Source organism: Lepus europaeus, chromosome 3 (assembly GCF_033115175.1).
Source record: "Lepus europaeus isolate LE1 chromosome 3, mLepTim1.pri, whole genome shotgun sequence".
NCBI classification, from domain to species: domain Eukaryota; kingdom Metazoa; phylum Chordata; class Mammalia; order Lagomorpha; family Leporidae; genus Lepus; species Lepus europaeus.
In genome coordinates this window covers 137,073,532-137,100,940 of record NC_084829.1, presented here as the reverse complement: position 1 = coordinate 137,100,940, position 27,409 = coordinate 137,073,532, and the positions used below count along the sequence as shown (strand labels likewise).

The 27,409-nt window shown below is 39.0% G+C and overlaps 1 protein-coding gene across 3 annotated transcripts in view; it reads left to right on the top strand.

Annotated features, from left to right (window-relative positions):
* Positions 1 to 27,409, top strand: part of MAP3K5 (mitogen-activated protein kinase kinase kinase 5) — a 242,606-nt gene that overhangs the window by 104,673 nt on the left and 110,524 nt on the right. For all 3 annotated transcript variants that reach the window (XM_062186819.1, XM_062186818.1, XM_062186820.1), the window contains exons 4-7: positions 1,005 to 1,198; positions 2,101 to 2,269; positions 4,366 to 4,472; positions 5,275 to 5,445. In XM_062186819.1, coding sequence (XP_062042803.1) covers positions 1,005 to 1,198; positions 2,101 to 2,269; positions 4,366 to 4,472; positions 5,275 to 5,445 — 641 coding nt within the window. The remainder of the gene's footprint in view (positions 1 to 1,004; positions 1,199 to 2,100; positions 2,270 to 4,365; positions 4,473 to 5,274; positions 5,446 to 27,409) is intronic.

The window sequence follows — 27,409 nt, the reverse complement described above, 5'->3', positions numbered from 1 at the left end:
CAACTCCCTTTTTCTTCCTGCCAGCTTTGCTTTTATTGGTGTTGCCACACCCTCACTTGGCATCATCTGGGAGCCAAAGAAGGTCAGTGAGCCCAGGGTGGAGTGAGTGAGAGGAGAGAGGCCTGAGCTGAGGTTAGAGGGTAACAGGATGTGGATATTCAGGCCCTTGTGGACCACATTGCAGTGTTTCATCATCAGCCTGAATAGCACATGGTGGGACTCTCAGCAGCTGCAAGAGTGCTCAGGACCTGTGGAGTGTTACAGCTCGCTGCCAGCAGGGAACAGAATGGATTGAAAGGCAAGGAAGGAAGCAGGGCCACCAACTACAGTGGCTTCGTACCCAGTGAGCTGGTGCAGGGACCAAAGGGACCGTGCTGGCACGGAAGGTGCAGGCATGTGAGCAAACAGGAGATCTGCTTTGAAGGCACAATAGATAGGATTTTGGTGGGATATGGGACAGGAAGGAAATGGATGCAGCAAGGATAGTTTCTGGGTCTCTGGGTAATAACGGGAACTCATGGAACCTCGGACTGAGCCAGCAGCCTGGAGAGGAGCAGCTTCATTCCAGTCTCCCTCGCAGCACAGCCTGTCACGTAGGAAGCCCTTTAAATGTTAACTCTTAGTATCCTGTGTTTATGCTGTGCTTCTCGGAGTACATTTTAAATTCCCTGAAGGCCAAAGGCTGCGCTTTAAACTATTGTATTTTTCCTACAGCATCTATCTTAGTGCCTTAGCCAGGAAAGGTGGTGAATCAATATTTAATTGACAAAAACTGTCCCACACTTTGTTTCTGCCTCCTTTCCAAGTCCTAATTATTTGAAGTAAGCAATTAAAGAAATTGGGGAAAATTTCTGTTTTCATAGATCATACATACAGCGCGAGGTTTTTCTGTATTTGCACTCAGAAGTGTTATTTAATACGAGTCACTGGAGTCGGGCCTGGGATTCGTCCGCGTGGTGTCCTCAGGCTGGCTCCCCACCTCCTGGTGCCTGCTGTCTCTGCAGATGTGCACTGGGAACTACACCTTTGTCCCGTACATGGTGACACCACACAACAAGGTCTACTGCTGTGACAGCAGCCTCATGAAGGGCTTGACTGAGCTCATGCAACCCAACTTGGAGCTGCTTCTCGGACCCATCTGCTTACCTCTCGTGGATCGTTTCATTCGACTTTTGAAGGTGGCACAGGCAAGTTCCAGGTAAAGTGCAATAACACCACTTGGTGATGATAAGGAGTGGTTCTGCTTCTTTTACTTATCCATCTTAGAAGATGATCCTCAGGAATCAATATACGGCTAAGAACCAACATAAATGTTGCACACTGGCTTCGGGGTGGGGAACATCCGGCTGGCAGTCTGTATAAGGCCAGTGAGATCATTTAGTCTGCCCTGCAAAGGCAACCATGGGCAGGATTTGAAATTCAATAAATCTACGGTAGGCTAATTTTAAATTGATAATTTAGTTTGTCCCACACTTGATGTCATAAATATCCAAATGGCACTTGGCAGAGAAAAGGTTCCCCACCCCTGCAAGTAGATAGTATACTCATAGATGTCACATAGTTCACATGTTGCCTTTAGTTTATTTTACTCACAGGACAACGTGGTATCAGAAAAAATAAAGACTACTAACTGCTTTATAGGAGTGGCAGAGCTAAAATACATACTGAAACCTTCTCAGAATAAATGTCCAAGGACTTTTCAGCATAAGGACAAGAGTTCTGCAAAAATTGCTGAGACAGATGTTGATTAAGAGCAAATGTTTATGTTCATAAATGATGCTGAGTCAGAAAGTACAGGTTATATGATTTAGAACAATTTCTGCTCAGAAAAGTCAATTAAAAATGTGGTTTTGGTTGTTTAAGTGGTACAATGCATGGAAATTCATTTTCATAGTGTTCCTTATAACTCTTTTTGAAACAAGACAGAATATGAAAGGAAATACAGGAACTTCAAAATTTCTAAATAATGACAGAATATGAGATGTTCATTCTGTTCATATTAAATAATTGAAAGCTATGAGTACACAAATGTCATTCATTTTCTTATAAAATTACTGTTTTTATTGAAATCTTTGGAATGTGTTTGGGTTTCTCCACCAGCCAATATTTCCGTGAATCTATACTCAGCGATATCAGGAAGGCTCGAAATTTATACACTGGTAAAGAATTGGCAGCTGAATTGGCAAGAATTCGGCAACGAGTAGATAATATTGAAGTCTTGACAGCAGATATTGTGATCAACCTGTTACTTTCCTACAGAGATATCCAGGTAAGAAGATACTTAACAGTGAAATCTGTCCTGTAGGATGTTGGAAGGTTAGGGGAGTGCAAATGTCAAATTTCTGTTACCATGTGCAGTTTTTTTTTAATTGGCTCTCATGAGTTTTCCATCCCATGGTTTTATGATGAAAGAAGACTCCTGTGAGTTAACTGTCAGTGATTGAGGAAAACTTTCATGGTAAAGGCCTGATTTTTCTCTTCAAAAAAAAAAAAAAAAAACAAAAAAAAAAACAAAAAAAAACAAAGGAAAATGCTCATGGGGCTATCCTATGTACAGTCTGTTCCACTCAGACACACTTGTCAGTCAATAAATGAAAGCTGGTTTAGGGAAGCAGCAGAAATTTTTAGAGCCTTCTGGATATAGCCTTTATTCTTTGAAATTGTGTTGCTTGAAATTGACAGTTGTTGCTTGAAAATGAATTGTGTTGCTTGAAATAGATAGAATCTCACTAGCCAGATATGGGAAGTATACAATTCATTAATTGTTAAAATAGCTTTAAAACTGTATGGTAAAACACAGTCACTACATCATTTGTATTGATATGTCCTAGCATTTTAAAAATATGGGTTAAGTAGAATAAAATCCTCTCTGGGTTGGGAAGTTGCCATTTGCTGTTTATAGTAAAATTTTCATGACTTCTAATTTCTGAGTCCCACTCCCAGCCTCCCAGGTCTGGGTAATGCTTCGTGTGGACCTGAGAACCTACAGACATCGAGAGCCATGGCACTTAGGATGCCAAGGGCTGGAGTAGCTTACTCCTGTGGATGATTTTTTAAAAACTTGCAACAGAATTCAGTCAGTTTTTCCACCTCCTTGAAATTTTTTATTTTTCCAAAAAGTAGTTAACAACACACAATACCTGGAATCTGGTTCTATAAAATATAAGTAGATCACCCATAAGGAAAGTACTTCAAATCATTCATAAATGGACTTAAAAGATAAGTTTAGTTTTGGCATGAAAAAAAAATTTTTTTAACAGGCAGAGTGGACAGTGAGAGAGAGAGACAGAGACAAAGGTCTTCCTTTGCCGTTGGTTCACCCTCCAATGGCTGCCGCGGCTGGCGCGCTGCGGCCGGCACACCGCGCTGATCCGATGGCAGGAGCCAGGTGCTTCTCCTGGTCTCCCATGGGGTGCAGGGCCCAAACACTTGGGCATCCTCCACTGCACTCCCTGGCCACAGCAGAGAGCTAGCCTGGAAGAGGGGCAACTGGGACAGAATCCAGCGCCCCGACCGGGACTAGAACCTGGTGTGCCGGCGCTGCAAGGTGGAGGATTAGCCTAGTGAGCCACAGTGCCGGCCTGGCATGAAAATTTTTAAAATCCATACATGAGTCTTCAAAAAGTTTGTGGAAATGTGCATTTTGAAAAAACCATGCATGGATTTCAAAAAATTCTTGGCACTCAAACTGATCTTTTTCTTTTTCTTTTTTTCTTTTTGACAGGCAGAGTGGATAGTGAGAGAGACAGACAGAGAGAAAGGTCTTCCTTTTTGCCATTGGTTCACCCTCCAATGGCCGCTGTGGCAGGCGCACCGCTCTGATCCGAAGCCAGGAGCCAGGTGCTTCTCCTGGTCACCCATGCGGGTGCAGGGCCCAAGCATTTGGGCCATCCTCCACTGCACTCCCGGGCCATAGCAGAGAGCTGGCCTGGAAGAGGGGCAACTGGGACAGAATCTGGCGCCCCAACCGGGACTAGAACCCGGTGTGCCGGCGCCGCAAGGTGGAGGATTAGCCTGTTAAGCCATGGCGCCGGCCTCAAACTGATCTTTTAATGTAATTTTCCATGAACTGAAGTACCTCTTGTATTTGGAAAGCAGGTGATCATGCTAAGTGATTTTTTTGTTTGTTCATTTGTTTTGGTTTGTTGTCAGACATGCTGACTGTATTTCTAATGTTTTTACCTAGAATGTACAATCCAAACCTCTTGAAAGCAACAGCAGTTTCTTCTAGGTTATTCAGAGTATTCTGTGAATTGTAACTTCTCTTTTTAATCCCTTCTTGGATTCAGATATCTGGTTGTGCAAAGTTGTTCCGTTGTGAGAACTTTTCTCCTAATGGTTTAATTCTGTGCTCTTGTTTGGAAGGATTATGATTCTATTGTGCAGCTGGTGGAGACTTTGGAAAAACTGCCAACCTTTGATTTGGCCTCTCATCACCATGTGAAGTTTCACTATGCATTTGCACTGAATAGGTAAGCAGAGAGAGATCTGGCCATAGTGAGTTAATGTGTCATTGCTTCACCTGAAGATTTTTACAGGGTGTGTGCTAATTCTAGCATTGTGACCACTTCCTATGAGAATGTAATAATAATATATCTGTCTCAGCCGTATGAAGTGGAGGAAGCATGCTTTCAGATTCTTTTCTGAATGTTTTGAGTTTTAAAAAGTCCCTCACTAGTTGTATATTTAAATTTGTACAGTTCTTTCTCTTCTGTGCCCAAGTTTGTATTTGCTGTTTATAGTTTTGAAGTTATATGCATATGATGCTATGTTAAAGCAAATACTTAGTCTCTCAGTATCTGTGGGAGATTGGATCCAGGCCCATGACGGCTGTGCATGCCACAATCCACAGATATTTAAGTCTCTTGTATGAAGTGGTCTCCCATCTACATGAAATCACTTCTAAATTACTTATAATACCTACTACAATGGAAGTACTGTGCAGATAGCTTTGTACTGTACTGCTTAGGGAATGAAAATAAGGAAAAAGTCTGTACATGTTCAATATAGTCAAATCTATTTTCTGCCAAATATTTTCCATCTGTGGTTTGTTAGATCCAAGGTGTGGAACGCACAATACAAAGTGCCAGCTGTATACTCATTACCAAATTGTCATTCACACAAAAGTTAACTAAAGTAGAGTAAGGGTAATTATGTTGAGAATTAGGAGACGATATTTTTACCACAACTACTCTGAAGACACCTAATTATAATCCAAACTCTGTTGTGTTGCTTCTGTAATCTATACTGAATCAACAATGTTTTCTGCCTTAGGAGAAATCTCCCTGGAGATAGAGCCAAAGCTCTTGATATTATGATTCCCATGGTGCAAAGTGAAGGGCAGGTTGCTTCAGATATGTATTGCCTAGTTGGTCGAATCTATAAGGATATGTTCTTGGACTCTAATTTCACAGATACTGACAGTAGAGACCGAGGAGCTTCTTGGTAAGTACATAAGATATAAATAAGCTACCTAACCTTATAATCCATTGTATAAAAGCTTGTTTGCTAATGAGAGTGTTAAAATATTATTATCCATTACCTGTTAGATTGTATATGATGAACTAAATCTTAAATTTTATAACTTCAGTGAATAATATGGTGAGATTCATTTAATGTGACAAGAATTTGGGATAAATTAAAGGTAATTTATGGGGCCGGTGCCGTGGCTCAACAGGGTAATCCTCCACCTTGCGGCGCCGGCACACCGGGTTCTAGTCCTGGTCGGGGCGCCGGATTCTGTCCCAGTTGCCCCTCTTCCAGGCCAGCTTTCTGCTGTGGCCTGGGAGTGCAGTGGAGGATGGCCCAAGTGCTTGGGCCCTGCACCCCATGGGAGACCAGAAGCACCTGGCTCCTGCCTTTGGATCAGCACGGTGCGCAGGCCGTAGTGGCCATTGGAGGGTGAACCAACGGCAAAAGGAAGACCTTTCTCTCTGTCTCTCTCTCACTGTCCACTCTGCCTGTCAAAATTTTTTTTTAAAAAAATGTAATTTATGAAATAATTTTTAAAAGATGTTTGAAATATATAGTATGAATCACAGCATATAATTTTGTGGAAAAATTCATAAAACTTTATGGAAAGATATTAAAGAAGATCTGGATGAATGGAAAATTGTATGAAGTTTGTATATGAGCAGGCTTGAAAATTTTTGTTGTTGTTGCTTTTTTTTTTGACAGGCAGAGTTAGACAGTGAGAGAGAGAGAGAAAGGTCTTCCTTTTTCCGTTGGTTTACCCCCCAATGGCTGCTACGGCCAGCACACTGCGGCCGGTGCACTATGCCTATCCAAAGTTGAAATTTTAAAGATGATAATTTTTTTTTAGCTGTTTTTTTTCCCATGTGATTTGAAAAACTTATCCACTACATTTTATTCGAAAGACTAGAGGGCCAAGATACTGGCCAAGCAATTGTTTAGAAGTTCAAGGTGAACAGACTTGCTGTTAGACAAAAGACTTTATTGTACGGCTGTAATAATTAAGATATTGCAGTTTGGCTTGAGACATAAAACACTGAAATATTGGAGCCTGTGGTAAGAGAGATATGAGGGTACTTCTAAAAGTTCCTGGGACAATGGAATTAAATGATAAGTTTATTTTGACATAAACAATTTTAAAATCTATTCTTAATTTTTTTTCATAATATACATTTGCCAGGGAGTTTTTGAAGATTTCCTTATATATGTGGACTAGATTTATGTATTTATGGACTAGAGTAGGCTTCCTGAGCTGTAGGAGAAAGAATGGACTGTTAAGTAGTGGTAAAACCGCTGGGAAATAGGAAATTTGTTTATCTGCCTGGAAAAATAAAATAAAATAAAAAATTAAGTAAAGAATATAAATTAAATAAAATTTAAGCCATGCACAAAAAATGAAATTAAATATGAGAAATACTTCAGAAAAAATATTTTTAAAATAAAATACACAGACTATATGATGCTGGGACATTAAAAGATTTTTTAAATAAGGCTTAAAAAGACTGCAAATGAGGGCAGGCATTTGGTGTAGCAATTAAGCCACAGCTTGGGACACCAAAAAAGGTTGAGTCCTGGTTCCAGGTGGAACTTCAGCAACAGATTATAGTCTGACTGGCTTGAGGAGCTCGTCTCAGGTTGTCACAGTGTCTAGAGGTTGAGTGGGATGGCTCCTAAATGAAGAAGCCACAGTGGGAGGGGCTGAAAAATCTGTGCATCGACTCCTCTTCAATTCTTGGCCAACCCCTGAGGAATGCAGATGTAGAGTAAAACTTGCAGGAACTCCATGGAAAAATAGCAACCAGAAGACTAAGACAGCTGTCCACTGCAGGGACATCAGTTTGGAGCTTGAAGCTCAGCAAGTTAGTAGAACTTAATCAGTTTGAACTTCCCACTGAAACTCTAAAAAGTCCAAAACTTAAGAATAAAAACTACATACAATACTAAGGAATACACTAAAACTAAAAGCAAAACCACAACAGAATCACCCTAATAAAAACCTAAAAACAAACCCAATACTCTTTTTTTCCCCCAGAAACTGTTTATTTAAGGAATACAAACGTCACACATTTCATAAATACAACTTTAAGAATATAGTGATTCTTTCTACCATACCTGCCCTCCTCCTCCTCCTATTCTCATTCTTGTAAGATCTATTTTTGATTAACTCTATACTAAATAGAGAGTTCAACAAATTGTATGAAAAAAAAACAACAACTTCCTTAACAGTCGAGACAAGGGCTGCTCAAAGTCATTGCATCTCAAAGTGTTAATTTCATTTCTATAGATTACATTTTAGATGCTCTATAGTTAACACAAATCAGGGAGAACATTGGTATTTGTCCTTTTGGGACTGGCTTATTTCACTAAGTATGGTGTTACCCGGTTTCATCCATTTTTTTGCAAATGACCGGATTTTATTTTTTTTAACCACTGTGTAGTATTCAATGATGTACATATTCCATAATTTCTTTATCCAGTCTTCAGTTGATTAACATTTGGGTTGATTCTTTATCTTAGCTATTGTGCACTGAGCTGCAATACACATGAAATAACTCTTTCATATGCTGATTTCATTTTCATTGGGTAAATTCCCAGGAGTTGGATGGCTGGGTCATAGGTTAGGTCTATACTCAGATTTCTGAGGTATCTCTACAGTGTTTTCCACAGTGGCTATACCAATTTACATTCCCACCAATGGTGGATAAGGGTATCTTTTTCCCTACATCCTCACCAGCATTTGTTTGTTGATTTCTTTATGAAACTATTCTAACAAGGTGAGATGAAACCTGATTGTGGTTTTGATTTGCATTTCCCTGATGGCTAGTGATTCTGAGCATTTTTTTCATGTGTCTGTTGGCCATTTGGATTTCCTCTTTGAAAAATGTCTGTTTAAGTCCTTTGCCCATTTCTTAACTGGGTTGTTTGTATTGTTGTTGTTGAGTTTTTTGATCACTTTATATGTTCTGGTTATTAAACCTTTATCAGTTGAATAGTTGGTAAATAATTTCTCCTATTCTGTCCATTGCCTCTTAACCTTGCTGAGTGTTTCTTTTTTTTTTCTTTTTCAAAATATTTTATTTAATGAATATAAATTTCCAAAGTACAGCTTATGGATTACAATGGCTCCCTTCCCCATAACTTCCCTCCTACCTGCAACCCTCCCCTTTCCCGCTCTCTCTTCCCTTCCATTCAACCAATAGTTTTAAGTAGAACATAAAAAAATACTAAAAGGGTAAAGTATTAAGTTCTTTTTTTCTTTTTTTTTGTTTGTTATATAGTTATTTTTTTATTTAATAAATGTGAATTTACGAAGTGCAACTTTTGTATTGTTGTGGCTTCCCCCCCCGCACAACCTCCCTCCCTCCCACGGCCCTCCCCTCTCCCACTCCCTCTCCCATCCCGTCCTTCATCGAGTTTCATTTTCAATTACCTTCATATACTGAAGATCAACGTAGTATATACTAAGCAAGGATTTCAACAGGCTGCACTCACACAACCGCACAAGGTATAGGGTATTGTTTGACTAGTAGTGTCTTTAAGTTTCATAGTAAAACACATTAAGGACAGAGATCCTACGTGTGGAGCATGTACCCAGTGACTCCCATTGTTGATTTAACAATTGGCACTCTTATTTATGACGTCAGCAATCACCCGAGACTCTTGCTATGAGCTGTCTAGGCTATGGAAGCCCCTTGAGTTCACTGACTCTGAACTTGTTTAGTCAAGGCCATATCACAGTGGAGGTTCCTTCCTCCCTTCGGAGAAAGGTGCCTCTCTCCTTGATGGCCTGCTCCTTCTGCTGGGGTCTTGTTCACCAGGGTCTTTCATTTAAATTGTTTTTTGCCATCGTGTCATGGCTTTCCATGCCTGTGAGACTCTCATGGACCTTTTAGCCAGATCTGAATGTCCCAAGGGTTGATTCTGAGGCAGGAGTGCTGTTTTGGGCGTTTGCCATTCTATGAGTCTGCTGTGTGTCCTGCTTCCCCCGCAGGATCATTCTCTCCCTTTTAATTCTATCCTTCATTATTTGCTTACACTGGTCTTATTTGTGAAATCTCTTCGACACATACCCTATCTTTTTGATCGGTTGTGTATTTATACTTATCACTTTACCAAGTGAGCTGGCATTGGTACCTGCCTCCTTGGTAAGATTGAGTTGAAATCCCCTGGCACATTTCTAGTGCCACCATTGGAGGTAAGTCCAAGTGAGCATGTGCCAACCTATATATCTCCTCCCTCTCTTATTCCCACTCCTATGTTTAACAGAGATCACTTTTCCATTAATTTTAAATGCCTAAGAATGATTGTGCATTGATTACAGAGTTCAACCAGTGGTCTTATGTAGAACAGAGCAACAACAACAACAAAAATACTAAAAGGAATAAAATATTAAGTTGTCCCTCAACAGTCTAGACAAGGGCTGATCATGTCATTGTCTCTCATAGTGTCCATTTCACTTCAATGGGTATCATTTTAGATGCTCGTTTAGTTGTCATCGATCAGGGAGAACATATGATATTTGTCCCTTTTGGACTGGCTTATTTCACTCAGCATGATGTTTTCCAGCTTCCTCCATTTTGTTGTAAATGCCCAGATTTCATTGTTTTTTACTGCTGTATAGTGTTCCATAGAGTACATATCCCATAGTTTCTTTATCCAGTCATCCGTTGATGGACATTTAGCTTGATTCCATGTCTTAGCTATTGTGAATTGAGCTGCAACAAATATTGAGGTACAAATGGCTCTTTTTTTCTCCCCTTTAATTCCATTTGGGTAAATTCCAAGGAGTGGGATGGCTGGGTCCTGTGGTAGTGCTACCTTCAGGTTTCTGAGGACTCTCCAAACTGTCTTCCATAGTGGCTTTACCAGTTTGCATTCCCACCAACAGTGGATTAGTGTCCCTTTTCCCCCACATCCTCGCCAGCATCTGTTGTTGGTTGATTTCTGAGTGTTTCTTTTATGCAGAGGCGTCTCAATTTGATGTAATCCCATTTGTCTATTTTGGCTTTGATTGCCTGTGCCTCTGGGGTCTTTTCCAAGAACTCTGCCTATGCTGATGTCTTGCAGGGTTTCTCCAATATTCTCTAATAACTGGATGGTATCGAGTCTTAGATTTAGGTCTTTTATCCATTTTGTGTGGATTTTTGTGTAAGGTGCATGGTAGGGGTCTTGCTTCATACTTCTGCATGTGGAAATCCAGTTTTCCTAGCACCATTTGTTAAAGAGACTGAGATTGATTTTAGCTCCTTTGTCAAAGATAAGTTGGATGTAGATGTATTGGTTGATTTCTGGCATTTCTATTCTGTTCCATTGTTCTATCCATCTGTTTTTGAATCAGTTCCAGCCTGTTTTAATTATAACTGCCCTGTAGTATGTCTTGAAATTTGGTATTGTGATATCTCCAGCTTTATTTTTGTTGTATAATATTGCTTTAGCTATTCAGGGTCTCTTGGGTTTCCATATTAATTTCAACATCATTTTTTCTATATCTGAGAAAAATGTCCTTGGTATTTTGATTGGGATCACATTGAATCTGTAAATTGCTTTTGGTAGTATGGACATTTTGATGATATTGGTTCTTATAATTCATAAACATGGAAGATTTCCTTTTCTGTCTTCTATTTCTTTCTTTACGGTTTGTAATTCTCATCATAGAGATCTTTAGCATCCTTGCTTAAATTTATTCCAAGGTATTTGATTTTTTTTTTTTTGTAGCTGTTGTGAATTGGATTGATCTTAGAAGTTCTTTCTCAGGTTAGGCATTGTCTCTATAAACAAGGGCTATTGATTTTTCTGTGTTCATTTTATACTCTGGCACTTTACCAAACTCTTCTATGAGTTCCAATAGTCAGTGGAGTTTTTTGGATCCCCTATCTGCAGGTAGGGATAGTTTGACTTCATCCTTCCCAACTTGTATCCCTTTTATTTCTTTTTGTTGCCTGATGGCTCAGGCTAAAACTTCCAGGACTATCTGAGTAACAGTGGTGAGATTGGGCATCCTTATCTGATTCTGGATCTCAGTGAAAATGCTTCCAACTTTGCCCTGTTAAATAGGACGCTGGCCATAGATTTGTTTGTTATAGATTGCCTTGATTGTGTTGATGAATGTCCCTTCTATACCCAGTTTGCTTAGAGTTTTCATCATGAAAGGGTGTTGTATTTTATCAAATACTTTCTCTGCATCCATTGAGATAATCATATAGTTTTTATTGAGCAGTTTGTTAATGTGTTGTATCACATTGATTAATTTGCAAGTGTTGAACTATCCCTGCATACCAGGAATAAATCCCACTTTGTCTTGGTGAAAGATCTTTTCTGATGTGTTGTTGGATTCAATTGTCTAGTATTTTGTTGAGGATTTTTTTGTCTGCATTCATCAGGAAATTGGTCTGTAGTTCTCTTTCTCTGTTGTATCATTTTCAGGTTTAGGAATTAAGGTGATGCTGGCTTCATAGAAAGAATTTGGGAGGATTCTCTCCCTGTCAATTTTTTTAAATAGCTTGAGAATTGGAGTTAGTTCTTTAAATGTCTGGTGGAATTTAGCAGTGAAGCCATCATTCAGTCCTGGGCTTTTCTTTCCTGGGGATATCTTTACTGATGATTCAGTTTCCATTTTGGTTATTGGTCTGTTTAGGTTTTTTATGTCTTCGTGGCTCAATTTAGGTAGGCTATATGTGTCCAGGAATCTATCCATTTCTTCTGGGTTTCCTAATTTTTTGACATATAGCTCTTTGTAGTAATTTCTGATGAGTCTTTTTATTTCTGTAGTGTCTGTTGTTATATTTCCTTTTTCATCTCTAATTTTATTGATCTGGGTCCTCCCCCTCCTTTTTTTTGGTTAGTTGGGCCAATGATGTGTCAACTTTATTTTTTCAGAAAACCAGCTTTTCGTTTTGTTGATCTCTTGTATCTTTTTTTTGCTAGAATTTTGTTTTATTTCTTCTCTAATTTTAATTACTTCTTTCCTCCTACTAGTTTTGGGTTTGGTTTGCTGTTGTTTTTCTAGATCCTTGAGATGCATTGATAGCTCATTTATTTGATGCCTTTCTAATTTCTTGATATAGGCACCAATTGCTATAAACTTTCCTCTTAACACTGCTTTTGCTGTATCCCATAAATTTGGATATGTTGTGTTGTCATTGTCATTCATTTCCAGAAATATTTTGATTTCTTTAGTGACTCACTGTTCATTAAGGAGTATGGTGTTCAGTCTTGATGTGTATATATATGTTCTAGAAATTCTTGAGTTGTTGATTTCCAACTTCATTCCATTGTGGTCAGAGAAGATGCATGGTATGATTTTGATTTTTTTAATTTGCCAAGACTTTGCTTTGTGGCCTAGCCTGTGGTCTATGCTAGAGAAAGTTCCATGCCCTAATGAGAAGAATGTGTATTCTACATCTGTAGGATGAAAACTTTTGTAGATATCCAGTAGGTCCATCTGTCCTACACTGTCGATTAACTCTGTTGCTTCCTTGCTGATTTTCTGTCTGGTTGATCTGTCCATTGCTGAAAGTGGAGTATTGAAGTCCCCCATTACTATTGTATTGGAATCTATGTCTCCCTTTAGATCCCTTAACATTTCTTCTAAATAGCCAGTTCCCTGTAAATAGGTGCATAATACGTTTACAGTAGTCACATCTTTCTGTTGAATTGATCCCTTAATCATTACATAGTGTCATCTCTTTTAACAGTTTTTGTGTTAAAGTCTTTTGTCTGATAGGAGGATGGCTACACCAGCTCTTTTTTGCAAACCCAGTACTCTTAAGAAGAGGATAACAGAATCTAATCTCTCTATAGCATATCATCCAGAATGTCTAATGCAATCCAAAAAACTACTAGAGACCTAAAGATATGAAGAAATAAGAAAGTATTACCTGTAACTGATGGAAAAAATTCAGTTACAGAAATAGACATGTGGAAAACACAGAGTTTGTAATTGTCAGATAAGGACATGAAATTAACTATTAAATATTTTAAAGAACATACTTGAAAAAAAATGAACATAAGGGGTGAAAATATTAGGAGCTGTGGCTGGCTGATTGCATAGTAGGCTAAGCTTCTACCTCTGGCACTGGCATCCCATATGGGTGCCAGTTCATGTCCCAGCTGTTCCTCTTCCAATCCATGTCTGCATATGGCCTGAGAAAGCAATGGAAGATGTCCCAAGTGCTTGGGCCCCTGCATTCCAGTGGGAGACCCAGAAGAAGCTCCTGTCACCTGGCACCTGGCTTCTGGATCCTGGCTTCAGACTGGCCCAGCTCCAGCCATTGTGGCCACTGGGGGAGTGAACAGGTGGATGGAAGGCCTTTTTCTCTGTGTCTCCCTCTCTCTCTCTAATTCTGCCTCATAAGTAAATAAAATCTTTATATAAGGAGCTGTAGGAGATATATGGAAATTGAAAGACTTCTTAGGGAAATCCTAGAACTGAAAAATGCAAACCTAAAGAAATATGTCACAGATCAACTTAATCACAGATAGGACACAGAAAAAAATCAGTAGATTTGAAAATCAGTTATTAGGGCCGGCGCCATGGCTCAACAGGCTAATCCTCCGCCTTGCGGCGCCGGCACACCGGGTTCTAGTCCCGGTTGGGGCACCGATCCTGTCCCGGTTGCCCCTCTTCCAGGCCAGCTCTCTGCTGTGGCTAGGGAGTGCAGTGGAGGATGGCCCAAGTCTTTGGGTCCTGCACCCCATGGGAGACCAGGAGAAGCACCTGGCTCCTGCCATCGGAACAGCGCGGTGCGCCGGCCGCAGCGCGCTACCGCGGCGGCCATTGGAGGGTGAACCAACGGCAAAAGGAAGACCTTTCTCTCTGTCTCTCTCTCTCACTGTCCACTCTGCCTGTCCAAAAAAAAAAAAAAAGAAAATCAGTTATTAGAAATCTTTCTGCTGAAGCAGAGTAAAGAAAAATGATTGAGAAAGAAATGAATAATCCCAGTGACCTGAGGAATAGTATTGCACAGTCTAGCATACATTTAATTGGAGTCCTAGAAGTAGAGGAGAGATAGGCTGTAACACAAAAAAAAATTTAAAGAAGTAGTGGCCAAATATTATCTAGATAGGATCAAACACACAAAAAGCACACACAAAGAAACCAGCCTACAAATCTAGACAGCTCATCAAAAATCAAGCAGGATAAATAGGAATGAAATCATCTCTTGGCACTTCATGGTAAAATTGCTAAAAAATAGAAAATAGAAAGTGTCATAAATGCAAGCTAAGGGAAAAAATTCCTTCCCTCAGGAGAAAGAGTGAGTTGCTCACTTCTCATTGGAAGAAAACCAGAAGTTAATGGAATAACTAATATGCAGAAAGAAAAAAAATCAGCCAAGCATTCTACTCCTATATCCAGTAATGTCTTTCAAAAATCAGGAAAAAATAAAAATAATTCTAGATAAGTAGATGCTGAGGTAACAATGCCCAGCAGACTTCACTATGAAAAATATTTAAAGGAGAAGCTTCACGCTAAAGAAAACTGATGCCAAATGGGAACTTGCTTCTGTAGGATGGAAGGTAAAACACTGTAATTGATAAACACATAAATAAACGTAAAACATACTATCAACAGAGTGAAAATATAAATCGCAGACCAGGAGAAATGCATGTAAACGGTGTAGGACTTGTATTCAGAATATATAATAGTCTCCTAAAAATCTTTCTGAAAAAAAAAAAGATAAAAACTGGGCATAAGATATGAGTAGGTCATTTCCCAAAGAGGAATTACAGATGTCTTAATAATTGTAAAACCTATAAAAAGATGCTTTTTAGCTAAAACAATGATATTTATATTATTCAGATTAATGAAAATTTACAAATCTGATGTCACTAGTTGTTGGCCAGCAAATTAAAGAGTCCTTATCCCCTGCTAGTCATAATATAAATCTTTACGGCCAGGGAAAGATTTTGGCATTATCAAGAAGGCTGACTGCTTGTCTACCTTTATCTAAGAGTTTCAACTTTAAAAGAATTTGCTTGAAGTTGGCCAAAATAATCAAGTACCAAAAGGACACATAGACTAAGTATAAAATGTTTACAGTCAGTCATACAAATAATGTGAGGATAATTCAACATGTGTGGAAAGGTGGAATTGAGATAGGTTTATTTTGATGCAAAGTGATTTTGATATTCATGTATCATTTTTTCATACTATACATTCTTCATAAAATTTTTGAAGATTTCTCATGTTCGTGTGTTTCAGAATTTTTTTGCACCTAAATAAACTAATTTCTTAATCCCATTTTCCCTGAATTTTTTAAGTTCCTCCTGGACGGGATCATAAACTCCAGATTCAGTGTTAGGATTTCCAGTGGGGAGGGAAGACTGAAACAAGGTCGTAGAGTGATCCACATGCAGTTGCAAGTATATTTAAACCTATTGTATTTCTAACCTGAGGGGTGAGTATGTCAGAGTGTTGCTCATATGATTCTTTTGTACTTTTAAAAATATTTATTTTTTTGAAAGGCAGAGTTACAGGGAGAAGGAGAAAGAGAGGGAGAGAGAAAGGGAGAGAGAAATCAATCTTGCATCTGCTGGTTCATTTCCCAAATGGCCACAAAGGCCAGGGCTGAACCGGGAGGAACCCAGGAGCCTGGAACTCTGTCCAGGCCTACACCATGTGGGTGGCAGCATCCCAGGCATCTTCCATTGCTTTGCCAGGTGCATGATCAGGGAGCTGGATCAGAAGTGGAGCAGTCAGGACTCAAACCTGCACTCACATGGGGTGCTGGTGTCACAGCACAACAGTGGCCCCTTAGTACTCTTAGAACATTCCTAAAATATTTTCTGATTAAAAAAAATAAAGTTGATTTAGTTCAAGAGTTCCTCAGTGATACTTATACATTTTTTTTCTTCTAAAACAAATTTTAACTTTTAAAACTCTTCGATTATTTTGACAGTTTAGAAAGGAACTAAAGGTGAGATTGTGAATAGTTAAAACTAGAAAGGAAAGTTTGGGGATAGTGATTTCCTAGATCCTTCATAGGAAGTTTTGATTTGGACCTTTACATTTATAACTCTAAATTTTTAGTATAATGTAAAGAATTTTACAATTTTCTTTAGCCAAGTTTTTTTCCCCCCTTGTTAAAAAAGAGGAACATAGCTATGTAGCCTTTCAGTTACCATGAGATTTACATATTAGGGATTTTCTTAATTATAAGAGTGTTAAGATCTAGTATTTGGGAAGCAATATGCCCGGTCTAAATGTTTGGTTTGAGTAGTGATATGGAATGCATGAGTAGTCCTCAGAGGCCTGTTTGCGTAGTCAGTGAATTCAAATGGAAAATAGCTCATATGAAGTTAGTGCAACATCACATACAGGAAGAGAAGAGGAGGGTTTTCTCACTGAAAAACAATTTAGACTATTGTAAGCTTTCAAGAGTACATAAAGTTCAGTTAGGGAGCAGAGTTCTTTTCTGGTTTTATTTTCGGCTTTCTGTACACTCCTATCCTGTCACTTTTCTAATGGTTTCCGTTTAGCCTGGGGACTTCATCCACCTCTCAGGGAGTTTTGTGTTCAGAGGCTGGTGAGGATTTTTGTGATTTCAATTTAAGCCATCATTGAGTTTATAGAGAGAACAGGGAAGGCTATTAGAGCTCAAAGGTTTTTCATGGTAAAAGTATTTAGGAATTGATCTTTCGTGTGTTGCTTACAGATTTATTTAGTAATATAAGAATGACACTTCTGTAAAGTGCTACCTGTGGCCTGCCGTTATTACCACAGATCCGATTATCTGAAAAGATGCCCCAATTAAAAAATGGGTGCATTTTCAAACCCTCACATTTATAAAGCTACTTCAGTCTTTCTTAGTGTCTTAATGCAACTTCCATAGTGCAAACATGCTCTTATTTGTATTGACGCTGTCCCTGACCTCTCTTTCTGTTAGGGCTGAGAAGAGAAAACTGCTGTCAAGGTGCACCATTGAGGTTATCGGGCATCCGGCCAGACGTAGCAAGGTTACACCTGCTTTGAGTCATGGGTCCCAAAGGGATGTTTCAACTGACCTTCCTTTTTGAGTCATGATATTCTGAGTTTTCACTTGTCAGATACAGGTGCTGGGACAAAGCGTGGGGTGTCATGGCAGGTCCTCGGTCCCTCAGGCTTCTTTGCATGGATTGAATCATTTTTTGTTGGTTTGAACAACAGTGAGATGTGTGACCATGACAAGTTGAAGGATAAGAGCTTCAATTCAATACAAAAAAAGAGCCTTAAGCAGTTGTGATGACTATGGCTCATCAAGCACTTTCTTGTAATTCTCCTTTGTAATATCACTAATACATTAAATATTCCTGCCCCATGATAGAAAGGGAAAGCTTTACATAGTATCTGAGCCAAGAACCACTGGACATGGCACCCTTTTGCTACTAGGGAGACCCTTGAATGCAGATACGTTTTCTAAGGATGTTCATTGGAGGCTCAGAATGAGAAAAGAAAATAAGTAAAAACTTTCTATGCTTTAGGTTTTTTGAAGCTTGCTGAATTATGATATGTTAGAACAAACTTTGTCAAATGATATCTGAGACAGAGGGTGAGTGGTTTGAATGAATGTATCCTGATTTAAATACTTATTTACACACACACCACACATACATACACACACACACACATAGAAAAGTAGTTCTCTAACATTTCATTTTTAAAATTGGCATTTCCTGCTTATTTTTGTTCATTGAAACTCTTGAGGATGACTGAAATTATGCTGTTACAGTCATCCTTTAATGTAATGTGGGATTGGTTCCAGGACTTTCCTACACTCCTCTTTGGATACCACAGTCTGCAGATGCTCAAGTCCTTTATATAATATGGCTTAGCAGTTGCATATAACCTACGCACATCCTCCTCTATATTTTAGATCATCTCTAGATTATTTAAAATACTTAGTACTCATACAAAGTAATTGGTTGTTATGTATTGTTTAGGCAATAATGATGAGAAAAATACTCATGTTCAGTACAAATGCATTATTCCCCCCACAATGTTTTCCAAATGCATTTGGTTAAGTTTTTATAGTACAGGGGCCAGTGCCGTGGTGCAGTAGGTTAAAACTCTGCCTGTGGCACCAGCATCCCATATGGGCGCTGGCTGTAGTCCTGGCTGCTCCTCTTCCAATCCAGGGTAAACGCTGACTCAGTACCTGGAAATTGTATAATCTTAGGTAAATTAGCTAAACTTTAGGAAATTCAGTTTTCTTATTTAAAAAATAATAATACTTGCTTACATGAGTTTGAATGCTCTTGTCATCCTACAAACAGCGGAGTACCTCACTGTGATGGGCTTCATAAGACACATCTGCTGAAACAAAGTCTGGAGGTCACCTGGTTTTAGCATAGGCGTTTGAACCAGCAGCTTAGAAATGTCAGGTCATTTCCTTTGTTATGCCATGGATGGCTGTGCAGCTGGGATGGTGGCTTTTATAGGGTTATAAGGTGGCTATGCCCTCTCTAAGATCCATCCAGATAAGCTACATCAATGTCAAGGGAAAGGGAGGCATCTTTATCTCGGGACTAAGAAAGCACACATAAAAATCTGCTCAAGGGCCGGCACTGTGGAGTAGCAGGTTAAGCCTCTGCCTGAGATGTTGTCATCCCATATGGGTGCCAGTTTGGGACCCAGCTGCTCCACTTCTGATCCAGCTCCCTGGTAATATGCCTGAGAAAGCAGTGGAAGATGGCCCAGGTGCTTGGGCTCCTGCACCCACACGGGGGACCTGGGGGAAGCTCCAGGCTCCTGCTTTGGCTTGGCTCCTGGTCTAGCCCAGGCTGTTGTGTCCATTTTGGGGCATGGACCAGTGGATGGAATATAACCTGCTCTCTCTCTGTGTCTCCTCCTCTATTTCTAACTCTGCCTTTAGAATAAATAAAAAATAAACCTTTCAAAAAATATGCTCCAGGAAAATGAAGTCACTATATTGAAGAAACAGCTGCACTTGCATGTTTGTTGCAATGCTATTCATAGTAGCCAAGATGTGGAATCAGCCTAGATGTCCATCAGTGGATAAATAGATAATGGAAATATGATGTGTGTGCGGTGAAACATTATTCAACCATTAAAAATTTTATTGAAATTTTATCATTTGCAGCAGCATGAACGAAACTGGGAGACATGGAAAGACAGATACTATATATTCTTATTTACACATAGTAGCTTTGAAAAATTGATCTCATAGAAGAAAAGAAAAGTGGTTTCCAGAATCTAGGAGGAGTGTGGGGGAGGGAGGGATACAGAGAGGAGGGTTAATGGGTACAGGAGTGCAGTTGGACAGAGGAATAATTTGTAATGTTCTATAGCACTATAGAATGACTATGGTTGACAACAATTAATTGAATATTTCAAAATAGCTAGTAGAGAGGATTTTGAATTTTTCCAACTTAAAGAAATGATAAATTTCTGAGATGATAGATATGCCAAGTACCCTTGTTCATTATACATTGTATTCATGTATTGAAATGCCACACTGTACCCCATAAATAGGTATAATTATTATGTATTAGTTAAAAAATATTTTTAAAGCTTACATCTTTTTTTGTCTATGTTTCTAGTGTTTCATCAGTAGCCCAGTAATATACAAATTAGTAGCAAGGAGGATGAGATTATTATAGCTGGTTTAGAATCATCTTTTTGGGAGGGTTAAGGTTATATGGTGAAGATTAAATGAAGCCATGTATGTTTAAGTTCTGAAATTCAGTAGGAATTTAGTATATATTGTTAGTGCATAATATGTAAAACTACTGCTATTTCTTTGCATATTTGTTATATTTGTTCATGCTCAAAATGGACATTGACTGCGTTAACTTTGCCTTTTCCTGAAGTATTCCTCAGAGTCCTCTTACTCTTTCTAAATCTAGTTTGACATTTTAGGTGGTGAGAAAAAAAGATATAGGATCTGTATAATTTTTACATAGGCCTTGCTTGAATTTCATATATCATGACTTTCATGGGGTCACATGCTATAGGCAGTGTTTTGCTTAAAGTCTCATTTGGTTTTGGAAAAGATGGTATTCTCAGCATTAAAGGGAGATGTGAAGTCATTTTAACAACTTGGAAAGGAAAATTGGGTGCTTTTACTATATTAGCATAATCGTGTCCCTCCTGTGATGCTAAAAAAAAAAAAAAAAAAAAAAAAGATCCATAGCCAGGAAATTAAAAGCATTAGCTCTGTTTTTGCATTAATATGTTCATTTTTTCCATAGTAACTTCAGAGAACAGAGAACCTTGCTTTATCAACTAATTTTCTCTTACGTCAGTGACAGTGCTGTTCAAACAGTAATGTGTGCCTAATAAAGATTGAGTTTCTCCATTATTAATGGGGGTGGCTTTACTTTGGAAGTGTTGTGTAACAAACCAATCACATGCAAATAAAGCCCCGTGTCCATGTTCCATTTGCCAGACTAGCCCTTTTTCATTTGCCTTAGCTTCAGGGTATTCTTGTTGTCTGCACTTCTACCACCCTCAGAGTTGTTATCTCACCATGATCCTATTGATATCAATTTTGCTTGGTTTTGATTGTCTCTAAAAGCTGAGTTTCCAGATTTAGGATGATTTTCTTTCTTTCTTTTCTTTTCTTTTCTTTCTTTCTTTCTTTCTTTCTTTCTTTCTTTCTTTCTTTCTTTTCTTTTCTTTTCTTTTCTTTCTTTCTTTTCTTTCTTTTCTCTTTCTTTCTTTCTTTCTTTCTTTCTTTCTTTCTTTCTTTCTTTCTTTCTTTCTTTCTTTCACAAAGTCTGAAGAGTTATTTGGAACTCATCATGGCATCCAGCTCATTGGTGTCCAGATGTAGGTGGTTCCTTAGGGTTCCATGGTTCCAGGATGACCCAGGAACTTGGGGTGGAACACAAGTGTGCCCACAGTTGCAAATAAGTACCCTGGGACACTGGTCTCATACTTTGACCAGTGTCAGAGATGATAGATTGGAGGAAGCTCTTACAGCATGACCAAGTCAAAGTGTAGGAAGGATCATGTTTAATATATCCCTGTAGAGGTTCCTAATTGTGAATAAATGCAACCTCATAAGGAGAGCAACTAAGGCTTGCTTTGTATCTTTCAGTTACCAGAGAGATGAGGAGAAGCTAGATGTTTGCCAGGCATTATGCTGAAGAGGAAGGAGAGTATAGAAGAATAGAAGTGATTTCACTTAGCCAAAGGATTGCTTACAAACCTGGCTATAGAAGAGCTTTCCCGCAATGTGGAGACTGTGCTTGTGTGAACCTGTTTTATTGAATAGTAATCAGGATTGACTCATATGACTAGTCACCTTCTGTTAAGTGGTAGATTTCTCCCATATTTTGCTGCCACTCTCCCCTCCTCCTGAATCTTTACTGTCCTTCATACCCTCAAAGATTAAGGCTTAAGCCCTTTAACTTGGCCCAGCTCTGCCCGTAGAGCTCTCACAAGTGTGTCTCCTTTCATGCCTCCAGCTTTCTTAGAATATGGGTTTGCATTTACATTTGAAAGAGTTGGGGCAGTTATTGGGAGGCTGAGTGTAGACTGTTCATAGGCATATGAAAACCTCACCCTCAGAGGTAAGCAAAAAATTTAAAAGTTAAAATCCTGAGCTTTGTGCTGTTACCACATGGCACAGATGAAAAGTGACAATTAGAGAATACTTTGAAAGGAAGGAGAGTAATTATTAAATACTAAATTATTAAATAATAAGAGTGATTATTCAATAATATTAATATAAGAAAGAAAAAAGTCAAAGAATTCTTTGATAAAAGTACAATGTGAAAGTCACTCTCCTACACTGCTGTTGGGAATGTAAATAAAGTAAGACCTTTCTGGAAAGTAATTTGGCATCCTGCATCAAGAGCTTTGAAATAATTCACTTCTTGGATGTAGTTATGCTATTTGGAAACTATCCTAAAGAAATAACAGATATGGATGCAAGGTAGTTTTTATGATGATGTTCACTACCCTGAACTGTATGGTAACAAAAATTGGAAGAAAGCTAAATGTCTAACAATAGGGAATTTTTTCTTTTGAGATTTATCTATACAAAGAGAGGAAGAGACAGAGAGAGAGGCCATCCATTCACTGGTTCATTCCGCAAATCGCTGCAATGGCTGGAGCTGGGCCAATCTGAAGCCAGGAGCCAGGAGCTTCTTCCGGGTCTCCCATGTGGTTGCAGGGACCCAAGCAGTTGGGCCATCTTCTGCTGCTTTCCCAGGCCATAGCAGAGGAGCAGCCGGGACTTGAACTGGGGCCCCTATGGGATGCTGGCACTTCAGATGGAGGCTTAGCCTACTACACCACAACATGAGCCCCAGGGAATTGTTAAACAAAGGCTAACATCTGGGGCTGGCGCTGTAGCTTGGCAGGTGGAGCCACCACCTGCAGTGCCAGCATCCCATGTGGGTGCTAGTACAGGTCTCGGCTACTCCACTTCAAAGCCAGTTCTCTGCTATGGCTCGGGAAAGCAGTAGAAGATGGCCTGAGTCTAGGGCCCCTGTACCCACATTGGAGACCTGGAAGAAGCTCTGGAGTCCTGGCTTCGAATCAGCCCAGCTCTGGCCATTGCAGCCATTTGGGGAGTGAACCAGCAGACAGAGAATTCTCTCCCTCCCTCCCTCCCTCTCTCTCTCTGTAACTCCACCTTTCAAATAAATAAATAAATCATAAAGAAAAAGGCTGACATCTCTATACAATGAAACTTCAAAATTCTGGAAAGTTTCTTGTTTGCAAAAATATATCACATAAAATGTAACATCTTAACTGATGTTCAGGTGTGCAGTTTTGTAGCATTACATGTATTTCTTTTATCATGAAACTACTACCACCATCCATCCACAGAATTCTTTTCATCTTGCTAAACTGAAACTCTGCCTTTTAAACGCTTAGCTTCCCCTCCTGCCCTTCCCTCAGTCCCTGGCAACCCCCATTCCATTTTCTGTCTCTACATTCGACTACTGTAGCTACTCATGTAAGTGGTATTTGTCTTTTTTAGTGACTGGCTTATTTCATTTAGCATAATGCCCTCAAGCTTCACCTACAACTCTGTAGTATGTGACAGAATTTCCTTCCTTTACTATTTCTTGAACATACTGCATTTCATTTATCCATCTGTTGATGGACATTATTGTTGTTCCCACCTTTTGGCTGTTGTAAGTAATGCTGCTGGGAACATTGGTGTATAAAAATCTCTTTGAGATCCTGCTTCGAGTTCTTTTCAGCACATACTCAAAAGAAAATTATGGTTTTGAAAAATGTGTAGTAGTAACATCCATCATATGTCCGATTACAAAACAGATGATAAAAATAGTGAGAGTCTCTTTTTTTGGAAAAAAAATTGCGTAGTGAAAAGACTGAAAGAAAACAATTAGAATGTGGAGTTCATTTATTTTCTTCCTGAATTTTCTGTTATAATAAGGAATGTATACAAATAAGTCATTTGAATTGGAGAGAGGGCTATTCCCTGATCACCAGATCAAATCAGTGGGTGATTTGGCACCAGTTTTCTTCAGATGCTGTCCTGCTTTGCCTCTGAGTTATTTTATGAGTGATAATTTCAGGATTATCCCTGGAGATGCGCAGCACCATGAAATTCTAATTTAATTACTTGTGTGCCTCACAGAAACAATCACAGCTGTTGTATCTCAAATGAGGGGGAAAAAATGTCAGCTAAATAGAAAGAACCTGAGCTGAGTTTCTTCTTTATTGGAAAGCAGATGCTCTTTAGCTCAAGTAATTAACTCAAGAACATTTCTTTTATGCAAAAAGTGAACAAAGTCTTTCTAGGTAAGACTTCAGCACTCACCATATGAATGAAGGACTTTACTGCATTCAGACCTGCTTTGCACTCAGGTGACAAAAACAGTGCTAATGGTCAGGCTGTTCTTGAACAAAACTGTTATTTTCTTACGTATGACAGTGAATTGAAGGCTGCAAATTATTTACTTCCTTTCAACCAATATTTACTACTAAAACAGATAAAATGAAGAGAAGTGGAAATAACTTCTGTTACTCAAGATATACCCACTGTAATTCTCTAAGATGTTACTGCCCTCAGGTTTGTGTCCTTTAATAACGTCTTCTCTAATTCAGCTCTAATTATTTTGTTCCTCTGTCATTATATTTTTGCATTATTATTCATTGTTTGTAGATTTCCTTATGTGTAGACATACATTTCTCATGTTCATTTATCCTTTCCTGGTTAAGCTGAAGTTTTCAGTGACCTAAACTGCTGCCTTATTATGAACTCAATTCAGTGATATTGCCATATTTCAGTCTTTTTAAAATATTAGTCTTAAGTCTAATAAGGACTGATCTAATATATTTTGTGAAAAAACACTATTTTTCCTAGAATATATCAGCATATGTCTCTGTGTAGAGAATATAAACTTTATCCTTAGTATAAAAGCAGTTCTCTCTGCTTTTTTTAAATTTTTTTTTGTTCTCTCTGCTTTTATCTCTCATTTTTATTTTCCTGTTTCACCCAACTCCTTTTCACTAAAAAACAAGAACAAAAGCAAAAAACCAGAAAGTAATGAAAGCAAACTAAAAAAATAGCTTTTTTAGCACAAACCAAGGTAAGCAGAGAAGAGGGCTACAGCTTTTGGAATCTCACAGAATTAGGTCAGTTGGCTTCCTGCCTGACCACTTCTACAGAACATTACTTAATATTTCTGTGTTTAGTTGCCTTATTGCTAAGGAATTCCCCCTATTAGAAGGTTGTCAGAAACGTTATGCCTGAAGGGTCTCGAACAATGTCTTGCACTGGGTAGGTACTCATAACCAGAGGCAACTACTGTTGTTGTTTCTCTTACCATTTGATGTTAACCACAGCTTCCTTTGGTGGAGAATATCACCTGTGGTATAGTGTATTATCGTTCTAAGTGCACCAACCTTGTTTGCAGGAAAATTATGTCTTACCACCCCCCTGACACCAGGCTTGGCTGTATGACTTGACAAGTGTCATTCTAGGCAGAAGTTTTTTCCTGGTCTGTGGTAGATGTGCCGTGAGTACATTTCCCTGAGAGGCTGCAGTTTCAGATTGGATCCTACAGGGAAGACAAGGAGAAGCAGGGCTGAGGATCGAATAGGCATTACAGGCCACTGAGTTTTGCAGATTGCTTCATAACTGTGGCTAACTTACCCTAAAATGACTGACACATCTTCTTCAGTTACAATGGATATTTTCATTATTTTTACATCAAGTTGGAATCTTACAAGCATACAGCCAAGTGATAAAATCCCATTTGGAATATTAGCATCCAAATATGACAGCAGTAAAGATCAACCTGTTGGTTATGACTGAGCTTCAGGCTGATAAGCTTTTTACTAATAGAATTATCTGCCACTTACATTGGAGGAAAACAAGCTCTCCCTAGCAATAAAGTAAAGGCATTTCTCATCTAAGACTCTGTGTGGGCAACAATAAAAAACATTATAAACAATATCCTCAGTGGTTTTATCAGAGTAGTGGGTGCCAGTAACATCAAAATGTAGCACAAGGAAGGTGGTAAGCAAATCATTCATTTAATGTAGTTCAAGGATGCATGTGTGGTCTTGTAGTTTTATGGTCATAGGGATTCATACCACAAATGGAAGGGAGTAGATTATTTGTGAACAAATGTACTAATCACCTGTTTCAGTGTGGCTCTTGGTAGGAAGAGGCTGCAGTCTGCCTTCATCCTGCAAGTGCTCAGTCTTCGTCGTCACCTGCAGTGTGTCAGCATCCTGAGGACTCAGGATCTGGAGAGCCACTGGTCAGGAACACTGACAGGTCCCTGCCTGCGTGGGGTTGCATTCTCTTGGGAGCGATAGGTGATAAAAATAACAAGTTCTGCAACAGATGTAGAACTCTTCAGTTTCCATTGTCTTGTGTGTCTTGCTACTACGTGGTTTTCAAGAAATTGTTTGCTTTTTTAAAAGATTTATTTGAAAGGCAGCGTGACAGAGAAGGAGAGAGGACAGAGATCTTTCATTTGCTTGTTCACTCTCCGAATGGCTGGGCTAGTCTGAAGCCAAGAACCCAGAACTCCTTCGAGGTCTCCCACATGAGTGGCACAGGCCCAATCACTTGGGGCATTTTCATCTGCTTTCCCAGGTACATTGGCAGGGAGCTAGATCAAAAGCTGAGCAGCCACAAAGTTGACCCCTAGTTTTTTTGCTTGTTTATTGACATAAAGTTGTTCTACATATCCTTTTACTTTCTTTTTAAAACTTGTGATATCTTTCTCTAATGAGCTATCATCTCAAAAATTTAACAATTTTATTAATCTTTGCAAAGAAGCAATCTTCGGCACTACTGACTTTTTAAAATTATACATCTGCTCTGTACTACACTGTTTTCTGCCTTTATTGTACCCCTCCTTCTGCTTTAGGGATAATATGTTTTTTTTCTAGATGGAAGCTTGTAGCATTGATTTTTCAATCTGTCCCTTTTGCAATATATGCATTTAAAGGTATCAGTTGTTCTGTAGCCCAGGAATGTTGACATACTGAATTTTCAATATGATTGTATTCAAATACCTCCTCATTTTCAGTGTTGTCTGCTTTGACCCTTGGGTTATTCAGAAGTGGGCTGCCCAGTTTCCAAGCATATCTTTCCTTATTTTTCTCTCCTTTAATTATGCTGAGAGACAGCATCCTCTGTGTTCTTCCATTCCTTTAACATATGCTAAAAAGCACTTCGTGACTCAGTATTATGGTCCACACTTGTCAGGTATGATGTTCCAGATAAGTCAGAGTAACTTGGTTAATCACATTGTTGAAATCTTCCATATACTTACTGATATTTTTGTCAGTTTAGTTTTTAAAAATGTATTTGTTTCTTTTTCAAGAGGCAGAGAGGAGAGGGAGATGGAGAAGGGTAGACAAACAGAATGACAGACCAATAAACAGAGAGGGCTCCCATTTACTGGTTCACTCCCCAAATGCCCAGAATAGCCAGGCTGTAGCAGGCCAAAGCTGGTGACTAGTAGCTCACTCTAGGTCTCCTATGTG